At 43.0% G+C, this 23,321-nt stretch overlaps 1 protein-coding gene across 3 annotated transcripts in view; it reads right to left on the reverse strand.

Annotated features, from left to right (window-relative positions):
* The window catches only part of sema6cb (semaphorin 6Cb), a 172,678-nt gene that overhangs the window by 16,747 nt on the left and 132,610 nt on the right, over window positions 1–23,321 (reverse strand). For 2 of the 3 annotated variants that reach the window (XM_065957689.1, XM_065957690.1), the window contains 4 exons: window positions 20,995–21,072; window positions 6,496–6,554; window positions 6,143–6,193; window positions 1,859–2,014 (listed from right to left, as the gene is read on the reverse strand). In XM_065957689.1, the coding sequence (XP_065813761.1) occupies window positions 1,859–2,014; window positions 6,143–6,193; window positions 6,496–6,554; window positions 20,995–21,072 (344 nt within the window). The remainder of the gene's footprint in view (window positions 1–1,858; window positions 2,015–6,142; window positions 6,194–6,495; window positions 6,555–20,994; window positions 21,073–23,321) is intronic. The other variant, XM_065957691.1, reaches the window with a different exon arrangement.

Raw genomic sequence — 23,321 nt, forward strand, 5'->3', positions numbered from 1 at the left:
TAGATTGCGTTGCTGTTTCTATTACACCCTACCCCTCCACTTCCCTTCCCTTCCTCCTCTTGTTGTCTGACTCCCTGGTTCTGGCCACTGCTGGTTATTTATTTGTTATGGGCTTTTCTCATTTGAGCCTGAGTAGCTCATCATGGCAGCCAGGGAGTCTGTCTGTGTGAATGGAAGTTTCTTTCACTAGCTGAGGATTTATAGACTTCTGACACTGAGCCTGTGCAAGCAAGCGAGCAGCAAGTAGAGGACAAAAAACTGCCTCATCCCAGCTGAATCCCGTCCAAATGAGCTGTATCTTCTTACTAAACTTGCAGGAAAATGCACCAGTCTTTTTTTTTTTTTTTTAAAAGAGAGAAAAACCAAACCATTCTCTGTTCTGCTCTCTCGCTTTTGTTTCCTGACATGAACATTTGAGGGCCGGGGAGACATTTTGCTGCACTTCCTGCCATAGTGTCGTCACTATTTGACTTGTTTTTTTCCTACTTTTCAAAGGCGAGAATGTTAATCAGTATGAGTGCAGAGTGTCACATTAAAAATGTAAGAAATAATGAGTGCGAAGCCTATAAAAATCAAGATGTAATTAAATATTCAAGAACTGGTTGGGAGTTTTATAGGTCATGTCATTTTATTGAGGTGGCTGGATGGCGTGGCATGATTGTAAAAAAGTTTCTGCATGCACACTGGTGTAACGTCTTCAACAAGGTTTGAATGAAAAGAGAGGATCCATCAGTCCAACTCATGACATCTGTTACGCCACAAACTCTGAACAACCAGCCAACATTAAAATCTTTATAGCTAAAAGGAGATCTAAAGTGTCTCGGATATTTTAAAGGCCGAAGTATTGATGGTACTAGATTTTTAAATTGGAGGATTTGTGTCTGAGTCTTTGTTTGACATCAGAGGAATGTAAACATATTTCCATCTAGAACTATTTATTGTTTATTGTTTTTGAACCCGGCTGTAAACATTTTAATATGGCACCTAACAGGGATTCCTCTGCTTTTGCTGCCAGCCCCTAGTGGACACTTGAGGAACTTTACCCATTGGCTTCATTCTTCAACACTGGAGGTTGTCGCTTGGCTCAAACCTGGACCTAGCTCCTCTATACCCGGGATCTAAAACCTGACATGAACCTTACATTTTTCAAAGTTCTTCAAAACAAATTAAGGAGTTATTTGTGCTGCATCAACGAGTTTAATGAACGATGAGGTAAGGCCGTGTGGGAGCAGTGTTGTTTAGGCTCAGGTTCTCTTCTTGGTTTCAGGGGGTAATTAGAGCGAATGCAGAATTTATTTGAAGTCGTTAAAATCTCTTGCACTTGTGTTTGCTGTGTTGGGCACGTCGAGCAGGAAGAGGAGATCCTCCTCTGCTACTCTTCCAGACATTTAGTATACACGCTGTATGTAAGGTAAGAGAACATGTCCGCAGCGGTATTGAGAGATATGAAAGAACTATCATTCAGCAGTGGGATTTTAATGAAGCTGCCTGTGAAAAATTGAGCATCACATTTTGTAATACTGGGACTAATGAAGTGTAAAGATCAAAGGAAATCGATTACAGATGCTTTCTGCCTTTACTAAGAGATTGGTTTGACTAGTGAGTTAGGAGTTAGTGAGCTAATGAAAGCCGTATTTCACCCTGGAAGAACATTTTCACTTATTAGCATGTGTGACGTTTTTGCAGCGAGAAAGCAAAAAAAAAAAAAGGAAAAAAGTTCAAGCAGAGTGAAAGAGAATTTCTGTTAATTGGGTTTTGTTAGTAATCAGTTTTGTTAGACGTGTCTGTCGAGGCGTTCGGGGCCCAGCAGTGCAATCCCCGTGCAGATTCACTGAGGACAGACATCCCTCCCCCTTACCCTCAATCTCCACACTGATTGGCTCCGAGTCAGGTGACCCTTGTTCCCCCACGGAGGGAGGGCCATCAGGACCTGTACCTCTTTCAGGGTCACCTGCCTCCTTTGGGAACGCCGCCCCATGAAAGGTTGTGCTGGCGCTTGTGGGTGTGGTCTTCCCTGTGGTTGTAACGAAGGGGAGGAAGGAGGTGGAGGAGGTGAAGGAGGAGGAGGAGGAGGAGGAAGGGGGGGGGGGGGGGGCAACAGAGTGAGTGATTAGTGAAATGTGAATCAGCCGGGAGAATCAAACTTCAGAGAGATGAGGGTGAGTTCCTGAGTGGGAAGAAAACTGTCACCCTGTTAACATACAGACTCAGTGATGATGGTGAGAAACATGATGAGCACACAGAGCAGAATTTAAACCAGCCATCACTTCACTTCCCCGCAGATACACACAGCGATGTCGAGGGCTGCTGTACACGCTGCTTCATACCCACACTCAGTATCTCCAGGTGAGAGTGGCATCCCAACATCTGGGAGGACAAATCCAAGTTCCTCCAGAACGTTTCTTACTACTCAGGGGCGTGTCCAGAGGGGTTGCATGGAATCTGATTGGCCACCCCATGTGCCACTCCAGAATCCCTAACTATGAATGGCTAATGACCTTATCAGAGGCGGGATCTAAACTGAAAAGAATTCTGGCTGTTTTTTAATATGCTACTTAGATCTCTCAGCTTTTAATAAATACTGTGCACATCTATTTTAAGAGACGAGTTCCTGGGAAAGGAAAGAGTCCGTAAAGATTGGCAAGCAAACTCTTGCACACCGTCTAACTTGCAGAGCACTAACTAGCAACGTTTGGGTACAGAAACATCACCAATTATTGCATTTTTGAAAAGTAGACAGTGGAAGAGTTTTCAATGCAATATTCTGAGAACTTGAATTTGTGACTTTGTACGTCTTCTTTAATTAAGCTAAGAAGATGTAGATGTTGCAAAAATGTGTTACTTACAAGTACAGGTTTATTAATGGGGAAAGAAAGGGTAAATATATATGAAACTCATTAGCCTGTGTGCACAAACTTTATCTAATCATGGAACTGCTTTTGAGCAAAGCACCATGCAGATTTGGGGTTCGTGCATAATTAAACTACATTGGAGTAAGGCTGCTCTCTTTTAATAGCAGATTCCAATCATCACTGTAGATCCGGAGTCGCCTTGCATCACTTGATGCTCTTAAATCACTCTAATCATTTAATTCTGGTTCTGCAGCTTATTGTACAGAGAACCCCACCTCCTTTTTTTAACAACTCAAACCCCAGTGAGGACTCCTCCGCGTCCACTCCGCTAAGTGTTTTCACAGATAACTTGAAATAGATACTTTCAGCTGGCGTTTTTATCGCAGCTCTTTCTTTTTTCCACTACCTCACGCGCGCGTTGATCGGTTTCACAGGAAACTTTTGTCACCTTGAGGCCCGAGCAGCGAACGTTCTGACAGCCACATTTGGAATCATTTCAAAACATATGCCCCGGAAACACGCTGGGCATTAGCACCCGCGGGGGGGGGTGTCGCATTATCAAACATTTTATCTGGATGACACACTCCTCATCTTGATTGCATTATTAGCTCTCTGTTGTCCTTGAGGTTCCGGTGAGCAGCATGTTGCTATTGGCTTTGGCTCCGGCGCTAATAAGCCAGCCATAATGTTAGCATTCTGCAGATCTCACACCCAGACATTTGGAGGAAAAAAAGGGGGGCTTTTTCTCTCTCTCTCTCTGTCTCTCTTACTGCGAGCCAGTTGACTGTGTTCACTCTGAATGAGGTGCCCCGTCAGTTCACCATCTGTGCCCGGCAAATTAAAACTGTACACCAGGGGGGTGTTTGGCCCTGGCAGCTCGGATGATGAGCTCCAGGACTTCATCAGTACTTCAATTTATCACGATTTTTGTTTCTCAGAGTGTTTGTAGGATCACATTGTTCCCCTTCCGCTGTTGATAGAGTACAGACAGAAAAAAAGCATTTGTCTCACAGCCTTTGCTCGTCTGGCTGCGATTGTTTGGGAAGTGGAAGAGAGAAAGCGTCCCTGCCTTTGGAGCTCCTGTGTGTGTAACAGCTTTGTTCGGCATATGGGCTGTTTTATTGTCTAGGAAAGCTGATAATTGATCTTCAGTGCAGAGACTTAAAAGGCTTTTTGTGTGAGGAAAAAAACAAACAAACAAACACACACACACACTCACACACACACACACACACACACACACACACACACACACTGAAAAAAACAACAGAGACAAAATCTGACTGCGTGTTGAGAACTTCAAACAGTGCAGTGAAGCATCATGGGTGTAGAAAGAGAGCCCCTGCAGGATTAAACAGGAGCGCTGCTCATCAAGTCCCGCTACAGACTGAGGGGGTCATTCGTCCAGCAGGGAGGCTTTACGATCTACCGGGGCTCCGTGGTGCTTTGGAGGTCCAGGGCCAAAGCCTCTGGCAGACAAAGCAGCCTCTGTTCTGGGAAAGAAACGGAGGGGGATGCAGGATGGATGGCTCTGCTTAGCAGTAATGGCCGACTTTGTCCAGCATGATGGACTCAGTTCTGGTACTAATCACTGCGTCGGATCAACCGTTAGCTCCCCTGTGTCCCGATGACAAAGGGCTCCGAGAAGTCCCTTAAACTTCTCATGAAGTTAAGGAGCAGCCCTTTAGTTGTGAAGATTAAAGCAACTTTGTGATCTTCTCAAAATGACGGGTTTGGTGTTTTTTTTTAAGTATCTGAACAACCAGCTCTTCAATCTTATCTGAGCACCAGCCAGCGAGGCAGCGTTTCTATTTCTATTCCAGCCATGCCAGGGGCCGAGCAGTGTGGCCAGCGGGGGGGGGTAATGGGACGTGACAGGGATGATGATCCGTCTTGATACAGGGCATTAGGCAGCATAGCCAGCGGAGCTCCTGGTCCATCAAAGGACTGATGCTTCAGACAATGGCTTCAATGTTTTAGCTGTCAGGGCCGGCTGAGAGCGAGAGGTGGCTCCGGCCATTCAGCTGCCTCAATGAGATATTCTGTAACCTCCTAGGTTGTAAAGTGCAGAAACATTTACCTTGGAGGCACATAACTGAATCAATCTCAAATCCCCTCTACAGAGCCGAGGATGTCGAGAACCAACATGTCGTTCAAATGCATTCAAGACCTTAACATGATATTTAAAATAACGTGTCACACACTGGGCAATCACTGCTAATGTTATTGTTTTACTCTTTAATAAGTGATCTGGGTCAGGTTGTTAAAAGTAATCCAAAAGCTAAAAGCTAAAAGCTATCGGCTAACAAGGCTATTCAATTAGAAATGAATAAAGAATTGTGTAATCAGAGGTCAGGTACACTAAATCCTAGTTATCCAATCAAAACCTCCAGTTTGTGGTGTTTAAAACTTCTGAGTAGGATTAAGACTACTTTGATCCTAAGAAATCAGGAATATCCTGATCCCAGAGAGGACTGGAGTCAGAGCTGTTTAGATGTTGAGTTCAGTGGAAGACGTAACATTTGACCTGCCTTGTGGGCCTAGTTTAATTATGGTGCTGACTAGCGACTAGTGAGGGTGCTGAGTTTAACAGCTGAGCTGGCTACATTAAAGGTGACATATCCTCCTCCTCTTCAACCAGTGTAAATAAGTCTCAGAGCTCCTCAAAACATGTGTGTGAAGATTCCACTCTGATCCTGTATTTGATCATGTCTATAAACCCCTCTATTTCAGCCCTGCTCAGAACAGGCTGTTTCTGTGTCTGTACCTTTAAATATGTAAATGAGCTGTGTCTCTCTGGAAGAGCTTGGGTGTCTCGATGTCCTAGTGTTTACGGTGAGAAGGCAGACTCAGAGGGCAGAACAAACACCTAGCTGTGGGAGTGTCACCCACCTGGGGGAGGGGCTACTGCCCTTTATGATGTCATGTAGGGAAAATCTCTAAACGGCCTGTTTGTGCACACATTTTCTGAAAAGTGGAGCAGGCAAAAGACTGAGAGGATGGACTTTTCTCATCATTGGGGGATTTGCAGACAGACTAGGGACACATATTAGAGCTAGAGAAACATCGGGAAGTAGATTTTTATATAATATATGACCTTTAAATCTCATCCTCTAGTCAACAGGAATCTTGCTCAACATGAACACAAAGTAAACACTTTAAGATGAACGTGTTCTGTTAATTAATCCCGGGTTCCCTCACTGGTCAGTTTGCTCTCGTTAAGTGGTGACTGGCTTCATTCTCAAAGGGCTGATAGATTAAAACAAAAAGATAAAGACACATCCACTGACCATACGCTGAATCTAGCGGCGTGTTCTGCCTTCGGGTGGTCGCCAGCACATCTGGAGAAAAACAAAGCGAACACAAAAAACAAGAGCTATGAAAACCCACTTTATGAAGACACTTCTATGAGCGAAAGCTTAATGAGCATAGAAAGATTGAGAGCAGTATTTCAGCAGGGAGTGGACGGCGGCAGACAAACTGAACGCTGCCCTCCCTGAAATAAATACATCGTAATGTTCCAGATGTGCCATCATTCGCTCTAACATTAAGATCCGATAACAGCCAATAGATTGTTTTTTTCTTCTACATTTCTTTATTGCTTATGCAAATGAGTGAGAATAAATAAATATTTCCATCTCACCGTGGCAGGTATCAGGGTGCTGATGATAACCGTTCTCCACATCCTGTTCAAACCCGCCTCTGAGGAGAAGCACACACACACAAAGACAAACATCAGTACATTTGCATCCATCATTTCCGCGACTATTTATTTCTAATGAAGCACCTCATCCAGTCTGCCCTGAATTGCTTTAGTAGATGAGGCCCTGCTCGGAGACGGGGAAGGTAAAAGTGCGGCAACAAAATGTAATTTGTTTAGTGTCTGCCCGAGGTCAGAGCGTCTGTGTCCCGCATTTTTTGTTGCCAAACTGGACCTGTGAGATGAAAAAAACCCGCCCTTAAATCTTCTCTCAAGGTTGTACATCATCAGTTTAGCGGCGTTCAGCAGATTCCTGGAGTTAGTTTGTGATGGGACGTTGTGTGTCCTCACATCCCCCTCATCCTGCCTCCTATTCTACCTCCCCTTTCTCTCTCTCTCTTTCTGCACCCCGGCTGTAATTCAGGCGACTGTTGGTCAAATTGGCACCTTGAGTTTGTCTGATGTGCATCGAACGCCTCGCTGTAAGAATAGTCCGAAGGGGAGTCGGAGGAATCAACGACCAAACCTGTTATTTACCACCTGCAGAGCTAATGGCATGGGAAATACACCCATCAGACATCTATGAGGACAGATTCACTAGAAAACTGGAGAGTGCTGGATTAAAAAATGATTCCTGCCTCTTGTTACAGCTTGATTACTGTAATGAACTTTTTTTAAGGTTTGAAGCAAAAAAAAGAGACCTCAGCTCATTAAAAAGGAGAGCATTAGTCAACTATTACCTGCTCCGCTCTGAATTCATGTTACATTTAGAAACATTTTAAGGCCCTACTGCTTAAATACCAAACTGTAAAAAAACAAGATATAGTGCTAACTCTCATTTGCTCTCTTTACTGATGAGAAAAACATTTTTCTTATCGGTTGCTTTTTTGGTTTTTCAGAAACAGCTGACAGAAAATTAAAGATTTATTTGTTACACCCAAAGCAAAATAACGCAGTGAAGGTAGACCTTAGGGAAAGGTCCAATCAATAAGATGTGTAGTGAGTGAAATGATAAAGTGACCTTACTATATGATCAGACATTAAGGAAACATGATATGTTGAAGTGCTGGCTTCTCTGACAACAATGCAGCAGCCAGTATGTCCTCCTTCTAACTTTAGATTCTGGTCCTGAATGCTCTGGATTTGTTTGGACCAGAGAAGGTAGGCGGTTTTAAGGCACCCCCCCACGCGGCCGTTTTGGACGCCCCTCGGTTTGCCAGATATGAGAGCAGTTATCAGGTCAAACCAACAGGTGTTGCAGCGATGGAAGCGGGCAAGAGAACTGGTTCAGATAGAAGTGATTGTACCCGACCTAAAAAGCCTCTGCATGTTTCTAATAAGCTCCACGAGCAGAAACGTGCTCAAACTAGGATCAATATTGGAGATGCTTTTGAAAAATGGAGAGAGGTTAGAACACAGAAAGGTTTACAGACCGATGCAGAGCTGGCTAAACACTGAAGCTTCAGTGTCCACCACATGGCAACCTGTATGAGCATCGACTCTAGAGAGGAGGGGGCGGGGGGAGACAGCTCTCTACAATGTTTAGAATTTTGACTGCAGTACCCACTTTAAACACTAGGTGACGGAAATAGATATTGCTCCTTTAAAGCTGTAGTTCTTACAAGAACGATTCTGTACAGATAACGTTGTTATATTAATTAGTTAGTTAGTTATATTTTATTATTTTATATTAGTAAAAAAGATGAGGTTTGCAGATTAAAGTTGATGTTAAGTGGACAACACTGAAAGGTGCAGCAATCGACCAGTTTCACTATTAAGCGCTTCTGAGCTGGTGGGGGGGTTCAGTGCCTTGCTCAAGGGCACCTCAGCAGTGCTCAGAAAGTGAACTGGCACCTCTTCAGCTACCAGACCAATTTTTACAACTGAATTGGTGACCCTCTAGTTCCCAACCCAAGTCTCTGCAGACTGGGCTACTGCCTCCTCAAAACCAAAGACGTTAAAAATTTTCGGCATCGCCCTGAACTCTTGGCGCCAGCTGTTTTATTTCTGTCACTACGACGACCATGTTATCTCAACAATCACAGACAGTTACAATGATTTGACGTACACTTTGGATGGTTGCCCTGTCTCGCTCATCTTTGTGAATTCATCACACTGACAGACTTTGGCACATTTGAGGAGCGCAGAAAGATCAGGTCAATCATGTTGGAGAGAAGAAAACAAAAACTTCTCCACAGAGTAAATCCTGCCGTTTAAAACTTGCTCATTTGCAACCCAAGTCGCCGGCATACCCCGTTGAAGCGCTCTTCCAAACCAACAAGAAAGAAACCCAATCTGACAAATATTGATTTTCTGCTGCTCTGAAGAAAATGTGCCTACGATTGATACACTGTTCTCCCGCCAATAGACGCTCCATCTTTCACCTTGGAGTCAATCAGAAATCAGAGTCTCATCCAGCAGCACCCGATCGAACGGCTGAGTAATGAGATTGAGCCGACGCACGGTGGAGCGGAAACCTTTTCTAACCGAGCCGAGCTTCACATCGACGCCAACAGTCAGCCCACACTTAAAAAAAAAAACGTAGTGAGCTAAAACAGACCCGGGCTCGTGTAGCTCACAAAAAATACCAGCGTAACGATCCAGTGTGCACACAGAAACACTTTGAGCAGGCATACACGCCTACTCCATCACAAACAAATTAGTTCCTTATATAACCTAAACACATACCTACAGCTCACACGCACTGTAAGCACACGGTCTTCCAGCAAACATCTTTAATTAGCAACAAAAAGAAACTTCTCACGTCCCACACAGACGCGAGGAAAACACACCATCAATAACATTCATTTTTAGATTCCTCTATAGACATGGAAACACAAACATACTTTTAAGCTTCTGAGTGAAAACAGAGACGCTAAAATTGGCCGGTGAGGAGCCAAAAAAACAGATCACAGCTCTCCGCTCAGCTCTCGGTATCTTCAGTGTTCGTCTGCTGTCATCTCGGAGCTTTCTAGTCGTGTGTTTGTGAAACCTGCAGCGAGGAAGCTTGGTAGAGCACAAACACGCAGCAGGTGAACTCATGACTTCCTGTCTAACTGTAAACCTCTAATATCTCGTGTACCGTACGGTCCTTTGTGTTTCAAAGGAAAGTGGAGCAGATGATCAAATACAAACACACCAAGCCCGGCATGGTTGATGCTGCGATGAAGGAAGGAATACATTAAAACTATTTTATATATATATCTCTTTAGAGGATGTATTTTATAGTTTAATGGTAAAATAAGTGACATTTTAAATATTAAAGGGACAGTACAGGATAAATGTGTTTCTTTAGGTGCAGGAACCGAGCAACTTGTTTCCACAAGTGGTTCTTAGGGGCGCTACAAGTCGTTGTCAGAGAAGCCAGCACTTTAACATAGCATGTTTCCTTAATGTCTGATCATATAGTAAGGTCACTTTATCATTTCACTCACTACACATCTCACTGATTGGTCCTTTAAGTTCGAACCTAACTCAGTTCAACATCTGGTTTGGTGTGGACACACAGAGCTTCTGCAACAGGCCACTGGTGTAGAAACGGTTCAGACAATCACCAGTGATGGATATACTTCTGATTACTATTACAGCAAAAAATTACCTGATTAGAAATGTTAAAGATGCTTAAAATGTTTTAAAATCAAATCTCAGGAGAGTTCAGCAGAGATGGAGAAGAAGGTTGCCGTATTGAAAAAGACACGGCATGACAGCTTGACAATGCAGCACACTCCTCTGCTTCTTCTGCTGTACTCGGCTCCACTTCACCAGAAAAAAAACCCCACTAAACTACAAAAATTTAAAGTTTCAGGGTGTCAGTACCGGAAAGTCTCACATTTAATGGAAAGCAGGCTCTGCGTCAGCACGGAGATCGATAAATAAAACACGCCACAGAGTCAGACTGGATTCATCCAGAAAGAAACAGAGCAGCGAGGAATGATTGTTATGATCATAATTTTTAATACATGTTTTATTTTACCTACACGTGTTGGTAATGTGTGTGACAGGTGTTACCTTATTACCTGGCTCTGGCTCAAGTGATATTTTTCAGTTTCTTTGTACTGTATTTCAGTCCAGCTCTGGATTTTCAGGGTTATTGTGTTTTATTATTATTCACGTTGTTACCTGTTTGTATGTTTAATTATTGAAAGGCTCTACAGGGTCACGTCTGATCCATTTCACATCCTCTCTTTACGCATCATCACCTCTCCTGTACTGTGATCATGTATTTAACAATAACGAGTTAAAAAAAGGAAACAGCGATGAAATGTTGTAAAGCATCAGAGCTGTTGGAGAATGAGTGAGGATATGATCCAAGATTGATTTTATGTCCTTTAAAGTTTCTAATATATCAGACTTTTATTATCAGAAGTTTTGTTTAAAGGTCACATATCCTCCTTTTCTTCAATCAGTGTAAGTCTCAGAGCTCCTCAAAACATGTGTGTGAAGTTCCTTGTTCTAAATCCACCCTGATCCTGTATTTTTTTTTCTTTTTTTAAGATTTATTTTTAGGTTTTTTGTACCTTTAATTGAGAGATAGGACAGTGTATCCACTGTCGGAAATCAGGGAGGGAGAGAGAGAGAGTAGGGAATGACATGCGGGAAAGGAGCCACAGGCCGGATTAGAACCTGGGCCGCCCGCTTGGAAGACTACAGCCTCCATACATGGGGCGTGCGCACTAACCACTGCACCACCAGCGCCCCTGATCCTGTTTTTGATCATGCCTATAAACCCCTCTATTTCAGCCCTGCTCAGAACAGGTTGTTTCTGTGTCTGTACCTTTAAATATGTAAATGAGCTGTGTCTGACCACGCCCCCTCTCTGGAAGGGCTTGGGTGTCTCTGCGCTTTCTCGCTCCATGTCCTATTGTTTATGGTGAGAAGGCAGACTCAGAGGGCAGAACAAACACCTAGCTGTGGGAGTGTCACCCACCTGGGGGAGGGGTTACTGCCCTTTGTGATGTCATGAAGGGAAAATCTCCAAACGGCCTGTTTGAGCACACATTTTCTGAAAAGCGGAGCAGGCAAGAGACTGAGAGGATGGACTTTTCTCATCATTGGGGGGTTTGTAGACGGACTAGAGACACATATTAGAGTTAGAGAAACATGGAGAAGTGGATTTTACAGAGTATGTGGCCTGTGACTTATCCGATAACACTTGTTGTTAAAATAACTTTTTTTGTTTTGCACTGGCTGAACCATTCCTTCACAAAAGCGTTGAAAGGATTTTTGTAAATCGTGTGACTGTAACTCTAAAAGTTTTTAAATTATGGTCTTATGGTGACATCCCTAACTGGAGGACACTTTCCATCCTGTACTGAAGTGAATTAAAGCTCGTCAGAGTTTTGTTAACTAGCAGGATGACGGGTCACCTTTAAGTCTGAAAAAAAACACTGCAGACTTGTCGCCATAATTGACCTTCTCTGCTGCTTCATGCACATGAATAAACAGTCCAACGCCACCATCGGGCAGAGAATTCATTTTGTTCTGCTTGGCTTTCCAAACACAAAGAGCTGCTGGCTGTCAGAAATCAACATCTGTCGGCTTTTTTTTCTCCTCATAAAGCCTCTCTCAGTCGGGGTTCACGTCATGCAGCTGGCTCAGTCACACTCAGTCTGGACAAATTGCACCAAAAAATGATTCACATGTTGGATTTCCAGCTGCTGTTTAAGGCTCTTTCCATCTGGTTTGGAAGTTTGAGCTATGATCATTATTTGTAAACTGGCATTGATAACAAGCGACTGTGCTCCAAGTGGCACCGTGTTCATTTCATTCAGCGACTCAGAGAATAAAGTGTTCTGGCTGGAAGGCCTTTGATGTAAATGAGAGTTGTGTTGGCTCAACTTTAAATAACATGCAACATCCATGTATTTAGTGAGAGTGAGCATCTGCACAACAAATTACCACCTGCAGATGGAAATCCACAAACAGGAGGAAAGGCATGCACACAGCTGGAACTAGAGTTGCATGAAAATAGAATTTGTTTCCTATCAAAAGTTTAGCAGTTTAGTTCCTTTAAAAGTTGCTCCTGTGATGGGATGGGAACCGTTTCACCGCGCCCGCCTGTCAATCATGTCAGATACACGCCTTATTGTGAATAACTCTTATCCTTCATCAAATCAAAACTGATGAGTCATCAAAACATTCACCCCCTGTACAGTGTGCGTCGATCAAGACATGAGCTAATCAGACCTATTTGGTATTTTGAACCAGGCTGTAAACATGTTAATCTCTGCTATAAAAACAGGCTTTTTTAGAATGGGTGTGTATGTGACTTCCTGTGCTTCTGCAGCCAGCCTCTAGTGGACACTCGAGGAACTGCATGGTTTTAAAATTCAGCCTTCTTACCATTGTATTTATTCATGCTTCTACCAAAACATAATGTTTTTTCCCCTTGATGTTACATTTGAACCCATTATGATGACTTTGTATTTACGTCCACATAAAAGTGATTTTACTGAGCCGTCCTTGAACACATCATAATGATTAACCTTATGTAACCACATTTAGTTTGCCAACTAGCTTTCATCCTGCTGATTTTAACACAGACTTCAACATTGGATTACTGACTGGACTGGATACAAAATTTGGATGTGGCTGCTTTGAGGAGGAGGATGACTGTCTTTTGATCCCCATCCCTACCTGGGTCTAAAAGTTTCTTAAAAGATTAACATGTTCTGCACGAATGAGCTCCAGGTCACAGACTGCATAGAACATTCAGGAGGAAAAGAACTAAGCACTAACATAAGTTCTTGTTGGGCTTTTTTTTTTTTTTTTTTAAATAGACGTATATATCGTCGCCAACCTTGACCTTTAAGGTGCTTCAAAACTGCACACCTCAGCTGATCCTGTTCCTGACTCTCCCCTCTCCTCTCTCTCTCTCTCTGGCCGTTCTTTGTTTTGGCAACAGTAATCATGTCAAATGCTCTCCAGATGACACCTAAACCAAAATACCCAGAAACAGTATGAGGAAGACACAGACAGAGTGAGAGAGGAGAGGTGTGTGTGACTCCTCTCTTATCCCCTGGATCAGCCACATATTAAAATTTATGCCAGGAACGAAAAAGAGACAGACTGTCCATGAAAGAGAGAGATGTGAGAGAGGAGACGGTGAGGGACAAAGAGGAGGGTGAGACAGAAGAGGAGGACGTCCCAGGAGGACTTGAGAGCTGCTTCATCTAAATCTCTGGTCGGACTCTTTCTGCTGCATGATTCATGTCAGATCATCTTCCTTCTTCCATCAGCATTCCCTTTATCATGCTCCTCTTTCACCATTCTCGACTCACCTCCTTTCAATTAAATATAAATCCTGCACATAAAGATATCACTCCTGACTTTAAGGCCACACAGACACTCTGAGCAGAAAGTTTCTTCTCTTGCCCTTTTAAAAGCCAAAATGTAAAACAGATGTTCTGCTCTGTGGAATCACTCTGATAAAATCCACTCTCCGTTTCCTCCTCAGCTCAACCCTTGTTCCTCCTCTAATCCATCTCTCTTTACATCTTTTTCTAGTTCTTTAGATTCCTCCTCTCTCCAAGTTTCCATCTCATTCCTCCTTCATTCCTTCTTTCTTTAACCCTCCTCTTGTCTTGTTTCCTTTTGTTCCCTTTGTCTCTCTCTCTCTCTCTCTCTCTCTCTCTCTCTCTCTCTCTCGCTCTCTCGCTCTCTCTGGCCCCAGGGAATGATAGTCGAGTCTGGACGGGATATTTTGGCCGATCTCTCTCAAACGTTCTGGTCCGTTTGGATTCCAGTGCAGCTCCAATCCTGCACGCTAAACATCGACTCATAAATCAAAACCTCAGCGAGCAGCTTGGCGCTCTCTGCCTGTGTGAAACCACATCTGCACTTCCTCTTTCTCTCTCTCTGACGCGAAAAAGGACCTTTGGAAAACAGCCACTGAGCCTCGACCTCAAACCATAAACCTAACCCAAACGTGAAGACAACCGAAAACTTATAGTAAACCCTAAACCCCACTCCTTAAAGCTCATCAGAGGAGTTTTTAACTGGTTATGAAGCAGATTCAAATGAATATTAGTGCCTACAAAAGCAAACAAAACTGACTGATCAAAGTTATTTTAATGTCTGCAAACAGTGCAGCAGAGAAGGTGTCAGATAGAGGCTGACTGAAATAACCTTTTATTTACTTTTTACTAGAGGAACATGAGAGATAAGTTCTTTGTCCACAGGGGGCGCCAGAATCAACACACGCCAAACGATTCTCACAGTAGCTTTAAAGTGATCAAAAACTAAACAGCATCATTGGCTCAGAGCAGCAGACCAGACTTGCATGAGTCAGCAGGTTTTAAAGTTGTTCTCCACAAACATTACCTCCTTTTGTGATGCTAATTATGTTAGCCAGTTAAGGGAATTTTCCATTATGTGTTAGCATCAAGCTAATGCATTCAGTAGTCCTTGCCTCTATGGGAATTCTCTTCTAATCTCTACAAATATCAAACTGTAAAAACTGCACGTTGTGGTTTGTGTGCCTGGTTAATTTTGGACACAGAGACTTCATTGAGTCTTGTCTTCACTGTCAGATCGCCAGACTACCAGCTGCTTCCAGTTTTTTTTTTTTTTTTTTTAAAGCTGTCTGGCTGCTGGAAACAGCTGGTTTGTCCGGCAAGATGAAACTCCATGAAATCACAGTGACCGGCCGAGGAACTGGAAAGAAGAGAAGAGGGCCAAAATTCCCCTTACAAGCAAACACCTAAACACACCGTGAAGAAAAAGGAAACTAAATATTATATTGCCACATGCACGAACATAAGGGGCACAAAGAAACGTGCATCTAAAGAGAAACAGAAATCCCATTAGCCTTGGTGTGTACAGGGCAGGTGAAGTAATATGACTGTGTGGTCAAGCAGAGGATATGCAATAACTCCAGTTCTGCACATTCACAGCCGTCAACATAACCTATTGGAAGTCACGAGTGTGTGTGTGTGTGTGTGTGTGTGTGTGTGTGTGTGTGTGTGTGTGTGTGTGTGTGTGTGTGTGTGTGTGTGTGTGTGTGTGTGTGTGTGTGTGTGTGTGTGTGTTGTTGTGTTTAGGGAGGCATAATAATTAAAAAAAAAAATATATATATATTTTTACTCTGCACTGTAATTATTATTATTTCTTTTAACTATTTTAACTTCTTTACTTTTATTTTTTATTATATATTTTATTTATTTATTATTAATTTCATTTTAATTATTTTTATTTGAACAAATTTTCAGATTTAACAATTTCAATGATTTTTACATTTTTATTTTAATGTTTCTTTTCTTTCCTCTGTCATGATGCGTCTTGTGTGAAGCACTTTGAATTGCCATTTTGTTGAAATGTGCTATATAAATAAACTTGCCTTGCCTTGAGGGTACTGTAGTAGGAGATCCAGAAAACTCCACACTCACTGTAAACAACCGATGTACATACAAAGGCAGGAGAGTAAAAACCCTGTGAGGTGATTTAGAAACAGGCTGTACGTCTCTCACAGGGACGCACTGAGACCTCGGCTGTCACAGGAGGAGGAAAAAGAACCTTTAACCGCCTCCTCCTCCTCCTCCTCCCATTACTGCATCCATCTCTCCGTCTGCCTATTCAAGCATCCATCCAAGCCCTCATCCATCTCTCGTCTGTGCGCCGCAGTGTGATTGAAACACATGCGGCTGAACATCGCTTTGATTTCATGGCGCGGAGAGGAAAAAGAATAAAAGAGGGCCAAATGTGTAGAGCGATTTATAAAATGAATGACTCATCTGCGGCCTGACACAAACGTCAAACTGAGACGTTATTACGATTTAGCCTGTGCAGCACAATGACGGATTTGTGCATCTCACTTTTTGGTTTAATAATTCAATGTTTTGCTTTCATGGTGGCGCTCCATTTCTCCTTATAACGTGCACACGAAGACACCTGTACAGTATAGGCTGGAGCCCATCCCAGCTGTTATTGGGCTAGAGGCGGGGTTACACCCTGGACTGGTGAACTGGTCGCCAGCCAATCACAGGGCTGACATATAGAGACAGACAACCAGCTACACTCACATTCACACCTACAGGCAATTTAGAGTCAGCAGTTAACCTAACGAGCATGTCTTTGGACTGTGGGAGGATGCAGGAGGGAGACCACACATGCACGGGGAGAACATGCAGACTCCACACAGAGAGGCTCCTGTCAGACGGGGATTCAAACCAGGAACCTCCACACAGAGAGGCTCCTGTCAGACGAGGATTCAAACCAGGAACCTCCTCGTGTGAGGCAACAGCGCTGTTTTTTTCCACCACAGCAGATAGCTTTTGCTTCATCTTGACTGCGTCAAAATGCTCTGAAAGCGTGAACAACATCCTCAGGTTTTCATCCAGTAGTAGTATAAATTCAAACTCCTGCAACGTCTAAATTACAAATGCTCATATCCCGATACCGAGGAAATTGCGATTAATGGAGCAGCTCTAGTTGACATTAAGCCCCTGAAGTACTCCCAAGGATGCCCATAGAATAAAACAAATCTAAATTCATGACAGCACAATGTGCCTTTAGGGTCCCTTTAATGCTGAAAACACAATAATTGGACCTTCAGGTTTCCCATCCAGGAGACTGACAGTTTCTACCACTAAAGCCAACTAATTTCTTAGAAACATAACTTTTTTATTAAAGAGGACATATTATGAAAAATCTTCTTCTACAGTGTTGAATTAAACCCATCCAGTCCTTTTTTTCCCCTAGTCTGTATAAGTCTTACAACCACTACTTTTAATTGAGTTAAAAATTAACTTTGGCGGGTAACATTGTCGAGTTACAAGCCATTTTGGCTGGTGATGAATGAAGCAAATATCACTACATCTGTTTGAATTGGCAGGCTGCAGAAATGATGCGGGGGGGGGGGGGGGTCATTGCATTTAAAGAGACACACACCAAAACAGAGCATTCTGAGAGAGCTGGTTTATACAGGGTCACAAACCTCCTCTGGTTCTTGATTCATGTTATATTTTGACCAAAGCACAGCACAGATGTTTCATTTAGACCACAGGGGACGGTTTTAAGAGGTGGAAATGGGGAATAATATGTCCTCTTTAAGATAATTTTATTTAGGCTTTTGCCTTTGTTTGGACTTTAAAGCTGATTAATATAATAACTCTAACTGACTTGTTGTTTCACTATGATTTAAGATGATGATGATCACACACGGCACCCTGTATTTGCCACCACAGGGTGCAGGTCGATACCCTTGAGTGTCAGAAGGCTCTTCTTCCAGTTCACAGAGATGGATTGGTAACTTATCTTCTATTTTCCTCATCGACTCGTCTTTCTCACAGCTCCAGCTCCGACCTTCTGCACCGCTCCTCCTCACATAAAAACCGATAATATAGAGTTTTTAATTTGTAGATATTCAACACATTCCAGTGAGTAAACAAGATGGATGCATGCTGGGGCTGAGGTTTTATGAAAAAGTTGCAGATATTCATCATGTTGACGTTGCCCACTCATCTGATTCTAGATTGGCTATTGATTAAATTAGCGCATCTCCGTCGCAGCAGTGTGTGCACACCCGGCTCTTACTGGACGAGAGGGAGCAGATATGAAAATGATTGCTTTCTGCGGCCGCTCCGCTACACGTTATTGACTATGTTGGAAATGTGTCCGCTGTGACTGTGAGTTAGAGAACTAATAAAGTCTTAATGAAGCCGCGTCCACCCCTGTGCGTTCACACTAAGCCAACAGCACAGCAGCGGAATTCGATAATTAGTGCAACTTCATCCCGAGAAGAATTAACGGATGAATCCTCCCGCTGAAGAGTTTGATTAAAAAGCAAACCTGCACACTTTTGTCCCTCGTTGGTACACGATTGGAGACTACTTTGTTAAACGAGGCATCAACAACGAATCGGGAATCAGACTCGGACTGGAAACTGGAAGAAGAGACCAATCCACCAACTGATTTGTGGCCATCTTTTTTTTTTTTCCTTACATACTTTATAATCCTCGAGGGAAATACTGGTTTACTCTGTTATTGAGAAACGTGCTACTCACACACATAGACCCTACACAGGGAGTGGCCAGAGCTGTCAGGGGTTCAGGCACCTCTGCATACACGGGAAGTGAACTGTCACCTTTCAACCAACCAGACCAGCAGCCATATGTTGGCCCACACCGGGACTAGAACCTGCACCCCTCTGTTTCCCAACCCATCACCGCAGTGTCTCCCTTCAATATCTACGTGTTTGAATGGGAGCTGTCCTTTAGAAGTGAACAATTTAACTCTGACCCCTAGTGTTCAAAATGGGTACTGCAGTCTAAATTCATAACGTCTGAGAGAGTGTTCCCCCTGCCCCCCTCCTCTCTAGAGTCGATGCTCACGCAGGTCACCATGTGGTGGACACTGAAGCTTCAGTGTTTAGCCAGCTCTGCATCGGTCTGTAAACCTTTCTGTGTTCTAACCTCTCTCCATTTTTCAAAAGCATCTCCAATATTGATCCTAGTTTGAGCACGTTTCTGCTCGTGGAGCTTATTAGAAACATGCAGAGGCTTTTTAGGTCGGGTACAATCACTTCTATCTGAACCACTTCTCTTGCCCGCTTCCATCGCTGCAACACCTGTTGGTTTGACCTGATAACTGCTCTCATATCTGGCAAACCGAGGGGCGTCCAAAACGGGCCGTGTGGGGGTTGCCTTAAAACCGCCTACCTTCTCTGGTCCAAACAAATCCAGAGCATTCAGGACCAGAATCTAAAGTTAGAAGGAGGACATACTGGATGCTGCATTGCTGTTAGAGAAGCCAGCACTTCAACATAGCATGTTTCCTTAATGTCTGATCATATAGTAAGATCACTTTATCATTTCACTCACTACACATCTTACTGATTGGACCTTTAATGCCCCGCACAGAGACCCAACGATGACCCTGTGTGATGCAAACAGCTTTTGGCACAGGTGACTCAGCAGAGTAAGAATCTCAGCTGTCAGACTGTATCTCTAACTTTACTTGGTTTTCACTTCCTTCCACTTGAGTCTTTAAACCCACTCAACACATCGTGCTGTGGTGCTGTCACTGTGTTGTTCCAGCAGCTCCACAGAGTGCTTTTTATTATTTAAAGAAGAGCAGCAGAAACGGCGGCAGTAAAACATTGTTATCGTCCTTAAAATGTACACAAATGTAAACAATGAATGTGCAGAGCCCCGGAGCTGCAGACACCACAACACCTCTTTGAATCACGTCTGGCAATTTAAGGATACATAATGATGTTTGTAAGTGAAAGAGAAACCAGTCAGTGCTTCTGAGTACCACATTAGGCTGAATGTCTGAGTCTGGCAATTTGTGAGCGTGCACTTAAAGGAAGAATTGAACGCAGCAGTCAGGCGGCTTTCACATGTTTTAGAGTCAACTTCCGTTCAACACTGTTGTCTGTAATGACGGCTGCTGCAGTGTCATGATGTGTGCGCTCTCCCCTCTCATAAATATTAACTGAGTGTGTTGTGCTAGCTCCTGTTTGCAATACCACACGTTTTAAATTGATTTAATTATATTTTTTTAAATTTTAATGGTGGAAAAGTAAAAGTAGTAGTGCTGTATTCAAGACCAAGCTAACCGAGATCAAGGCATACCCGAGACCTGAGTGCGAGACCGAGACAAGACCAGGACCATAAATATCAATGAAAAATCATCGTCTTGTGTTTAAGGGGCGTGTCTCTCACTTAGGCCATAACACACGGAGAAGTCTGCAGCCGTAACTGGAGGATAAAAATCAAACTATAAATGAATAGAAGTTATTTTTTCTTTTAGAAAGAGGCGTTTTCCTTTCTAATCACATCCACCAGAGTCCGCCGAGTATAAGACCGAGACAAGACCGGGTAAAAATCTTTTTGATTCCAAGACGAGACCTTCAACAGGTGGTCTCGAGACCGGTCTTGTTCGACTCATACAACACTAGTATCAACACCTTATCTTCAGACATATTTTCAACCGACGGTCCATTTGAATCTACACGGTTGTAAATCTCGTCTCTTAAATCCTTCTGGCTGCACGAATCCATCATCTGACAACAGATGGAAATTAGCTTGTTAGCTAAATCGGGTACAAAGCATCTTTTCTCTCCTGGGGCTGATGTTATTTTTCTACACTGTCCCTGATTAAACTAAACTAAACTATTAAGATGGAAATGTGATGTTTCTGATTCTTACTAGCAGACAAAGAGTAGAGGGGTTTGCCTCTTCGTCTAAATTGCACAAATACATCGGCAACTTTTCCGAAATGAATCATCAACAATGAAAAGTGTGTTTAAGTAAAAGAAGAGACCCAATACTGGATGAGGAGGACTTCTATTTTTGTCGCCGTGGTAACAAAACAGGAATCAATATTGTTTGATTTTTTTTTTTTTAAATGTCATATCAAAGTTTAAACTTCTGGTATTGTGTCAACCCTAGTTGTGTGTGTGTGTGTGTGTGTGTGTGTGTGTGTGTGTGTGTGACTTACTTGAAGCCCGGTAAGACGGTGGCACATGTGCCTGACTTGATCCATATGCAGTAAGGGTCCCGTGAGGACAGACAGCTCCTGCACAGAGACACAGAGAGAAGGTCAGTGATGGAGCGAGTCTTGTGTGTGAGATGATTGATGGCGGTGTCAACCAATGACGGCTAAGACAGAGGCTGTAATGTCATCTGACAGGAAAAAACATCAAACAGATCCTTCATAACCACTGGGCAATCAGCGCCCCTGTACTGTCTTAAGCTGAGAGTACTTTACTCCCTGTGTGCTTTTATTTTGAAATACAGTAAGGTGTGATGTCACAAGGTCAATGTGTGATATCATAAGGTGGATATTACTTTGGACTCGTCAGCTGAGCTGTCTGAGAGTTTGTTAAAGTGAAATGAGACATTCAAAGATGCAGCAGTGTCCTTCTTTTACATCACTGAGACTACAGGGAGACGCTGAGGACGACTGTCTACAGTGAGCCTGAAGGGACAAAATAACATGAGATTAAAAAAAGTTATTGTATTAATTCCAGACCTTAATTAATCGTGATTACAGTAACTTGTTAACGCTGACAGCCTTATTTAAAACTTATTTTGAGCTTCCTCACGAACACTAAAAACGTCTCTCCACTCGGCCGTCACTCAGGATGAAGAGATGAGCCTCGTGAGTCGCCTGGTATGAACCCAAACAGAGAGCATGCAGCGACTCTCGTTATGCAAAGACCAAAGTTAAACAAGCATCCAGAGATAGAAATGCACATTCAACAGACGATGACATCGATGCAGACTCATTATGAGCAGGTAAAAGATCATCCACAAACTAAAGAGCCGATACTCGAAGCTGAAGCTGCGGAATAAATCGAAACGTCTTCACTGAGCGTCTTCAGACGACTCCTGTTTTATTGTTTTGATGTAAATCCAGCGATGACTTCACACCTTCAGCTGATACACGACCGGATGATGATGACGCACGGTCAAAGTTTTACAGTCTCATCTGCAATGCTTTAATGAAAGTGATAAAATATGTACCAAGCCGCGTTCGCTTCTCTCAGCGGCGCACACTGACTCGTAAATATCCAAACGTCACTGCATGCTCCCGAGCAGAGGTGGACGCAGGCGATGTGACAAAAGGAGGATCGTTATCAGACGAGTTTTTGATCAGACGGGATGTTTTTTTTTATTTTACTGAATTTAAAGTAATTAAGGGAGTTTGTTTTGTTCCTCTTTGCTTTAAAGTCCTCGTCCATAATTGTTTTCACCTTATAAATGAATCGGTTTAATTGGTATTCATAATGTTGACATTTAACTTGTAGATGGAAATTAAGCAGTTTCTGTTTCTCATTCTGATCGTAATTAGAACAATACGCCTGAGTCTTTTTTTTAAATGTTATTTAAAGAAAATAAACCTCTGAAATAATTAAAATGATGTTCTTCGAGGACAAATCCTATTAATCATTTGAGCTATGATTCTTTCTTTGTAAACACACAGATTAAAAATTAAATTAAATTAGAGATGCAGGATGAGAACCAGAAACAAGCTCAGTCTGTATGTGACTTCCTGTGCTTCTGCAGCCAGCCTCTAGTGGACACTCGAGGAACTGCACTTCCTCATTGGCTTCATTTTTCAACACTGGAGGTTTCTGCTTAGCCAGGAAGTAGAAACAAACAGCTTTAAGTCTGATTGGACACACAGGTGCTGACAGGAAGTACTATCGTTAAGGTCGTAGGTGTTCATAAAGAGCTGGGTCTTTAGCTTTTTCTTAAAGGTACAAAGGGACTCGAAAGGAGTTTGGTAATTCTTTCCACCACCGGGGGGGCGACAGAGGAGAAGAGTCTAGGTAGAGACTTTTCTATTTATCGGTTTGCCTTGTCAGAGTCTCTTCTTGGCTAATGAAGAGACTCATATCTTTGAGCTTTAATACAGCCGTGAAAAGATACAAATGACGATCATATCCAGATTCTGCTCCTCAGTTTCACAATCAGAATCAGGACCACTTCAGGTTCCTTCCACTGAGCGAGCAGCAGCGGCAGCCTCATGTTCACGGTCAGCAGACGAGTCGATCAGCTGTTCGTCTGTTCTGGGATTCAGGGGGAAAACAAGCTGGGTGGACTCAGGCCTGTTGGACTTCTTAATTGAAGGCAGTCAGCTTTCTCCATAGCTTCCCCTCCCTCTGGAACTCACTCCCTACACACATTCAACACCGCACCGACCCTCCTAGCTTCAAATCACTTAACAAAACTCACCTCTTTAAACACGCTTTTAATGTGTGATTGTGATGTATTTTCTGTTTTCTGTAGTTTCACCTTTATTGTTATTATCTTTATGAT

This window comes from Labrus bergylta, chromosome 8 (genome assembly GCF_963930695.1).
Source record: "Labrus bergylta chromosome 8, fLabBer1.1, whole genome shotgun sequence".
Classification (NCBI taxonomy): Eukaryota; Metazoa; Chordata; class Actinopteri; order Labriformes; family Labridae; genus Labrus; species Labrus bergylta.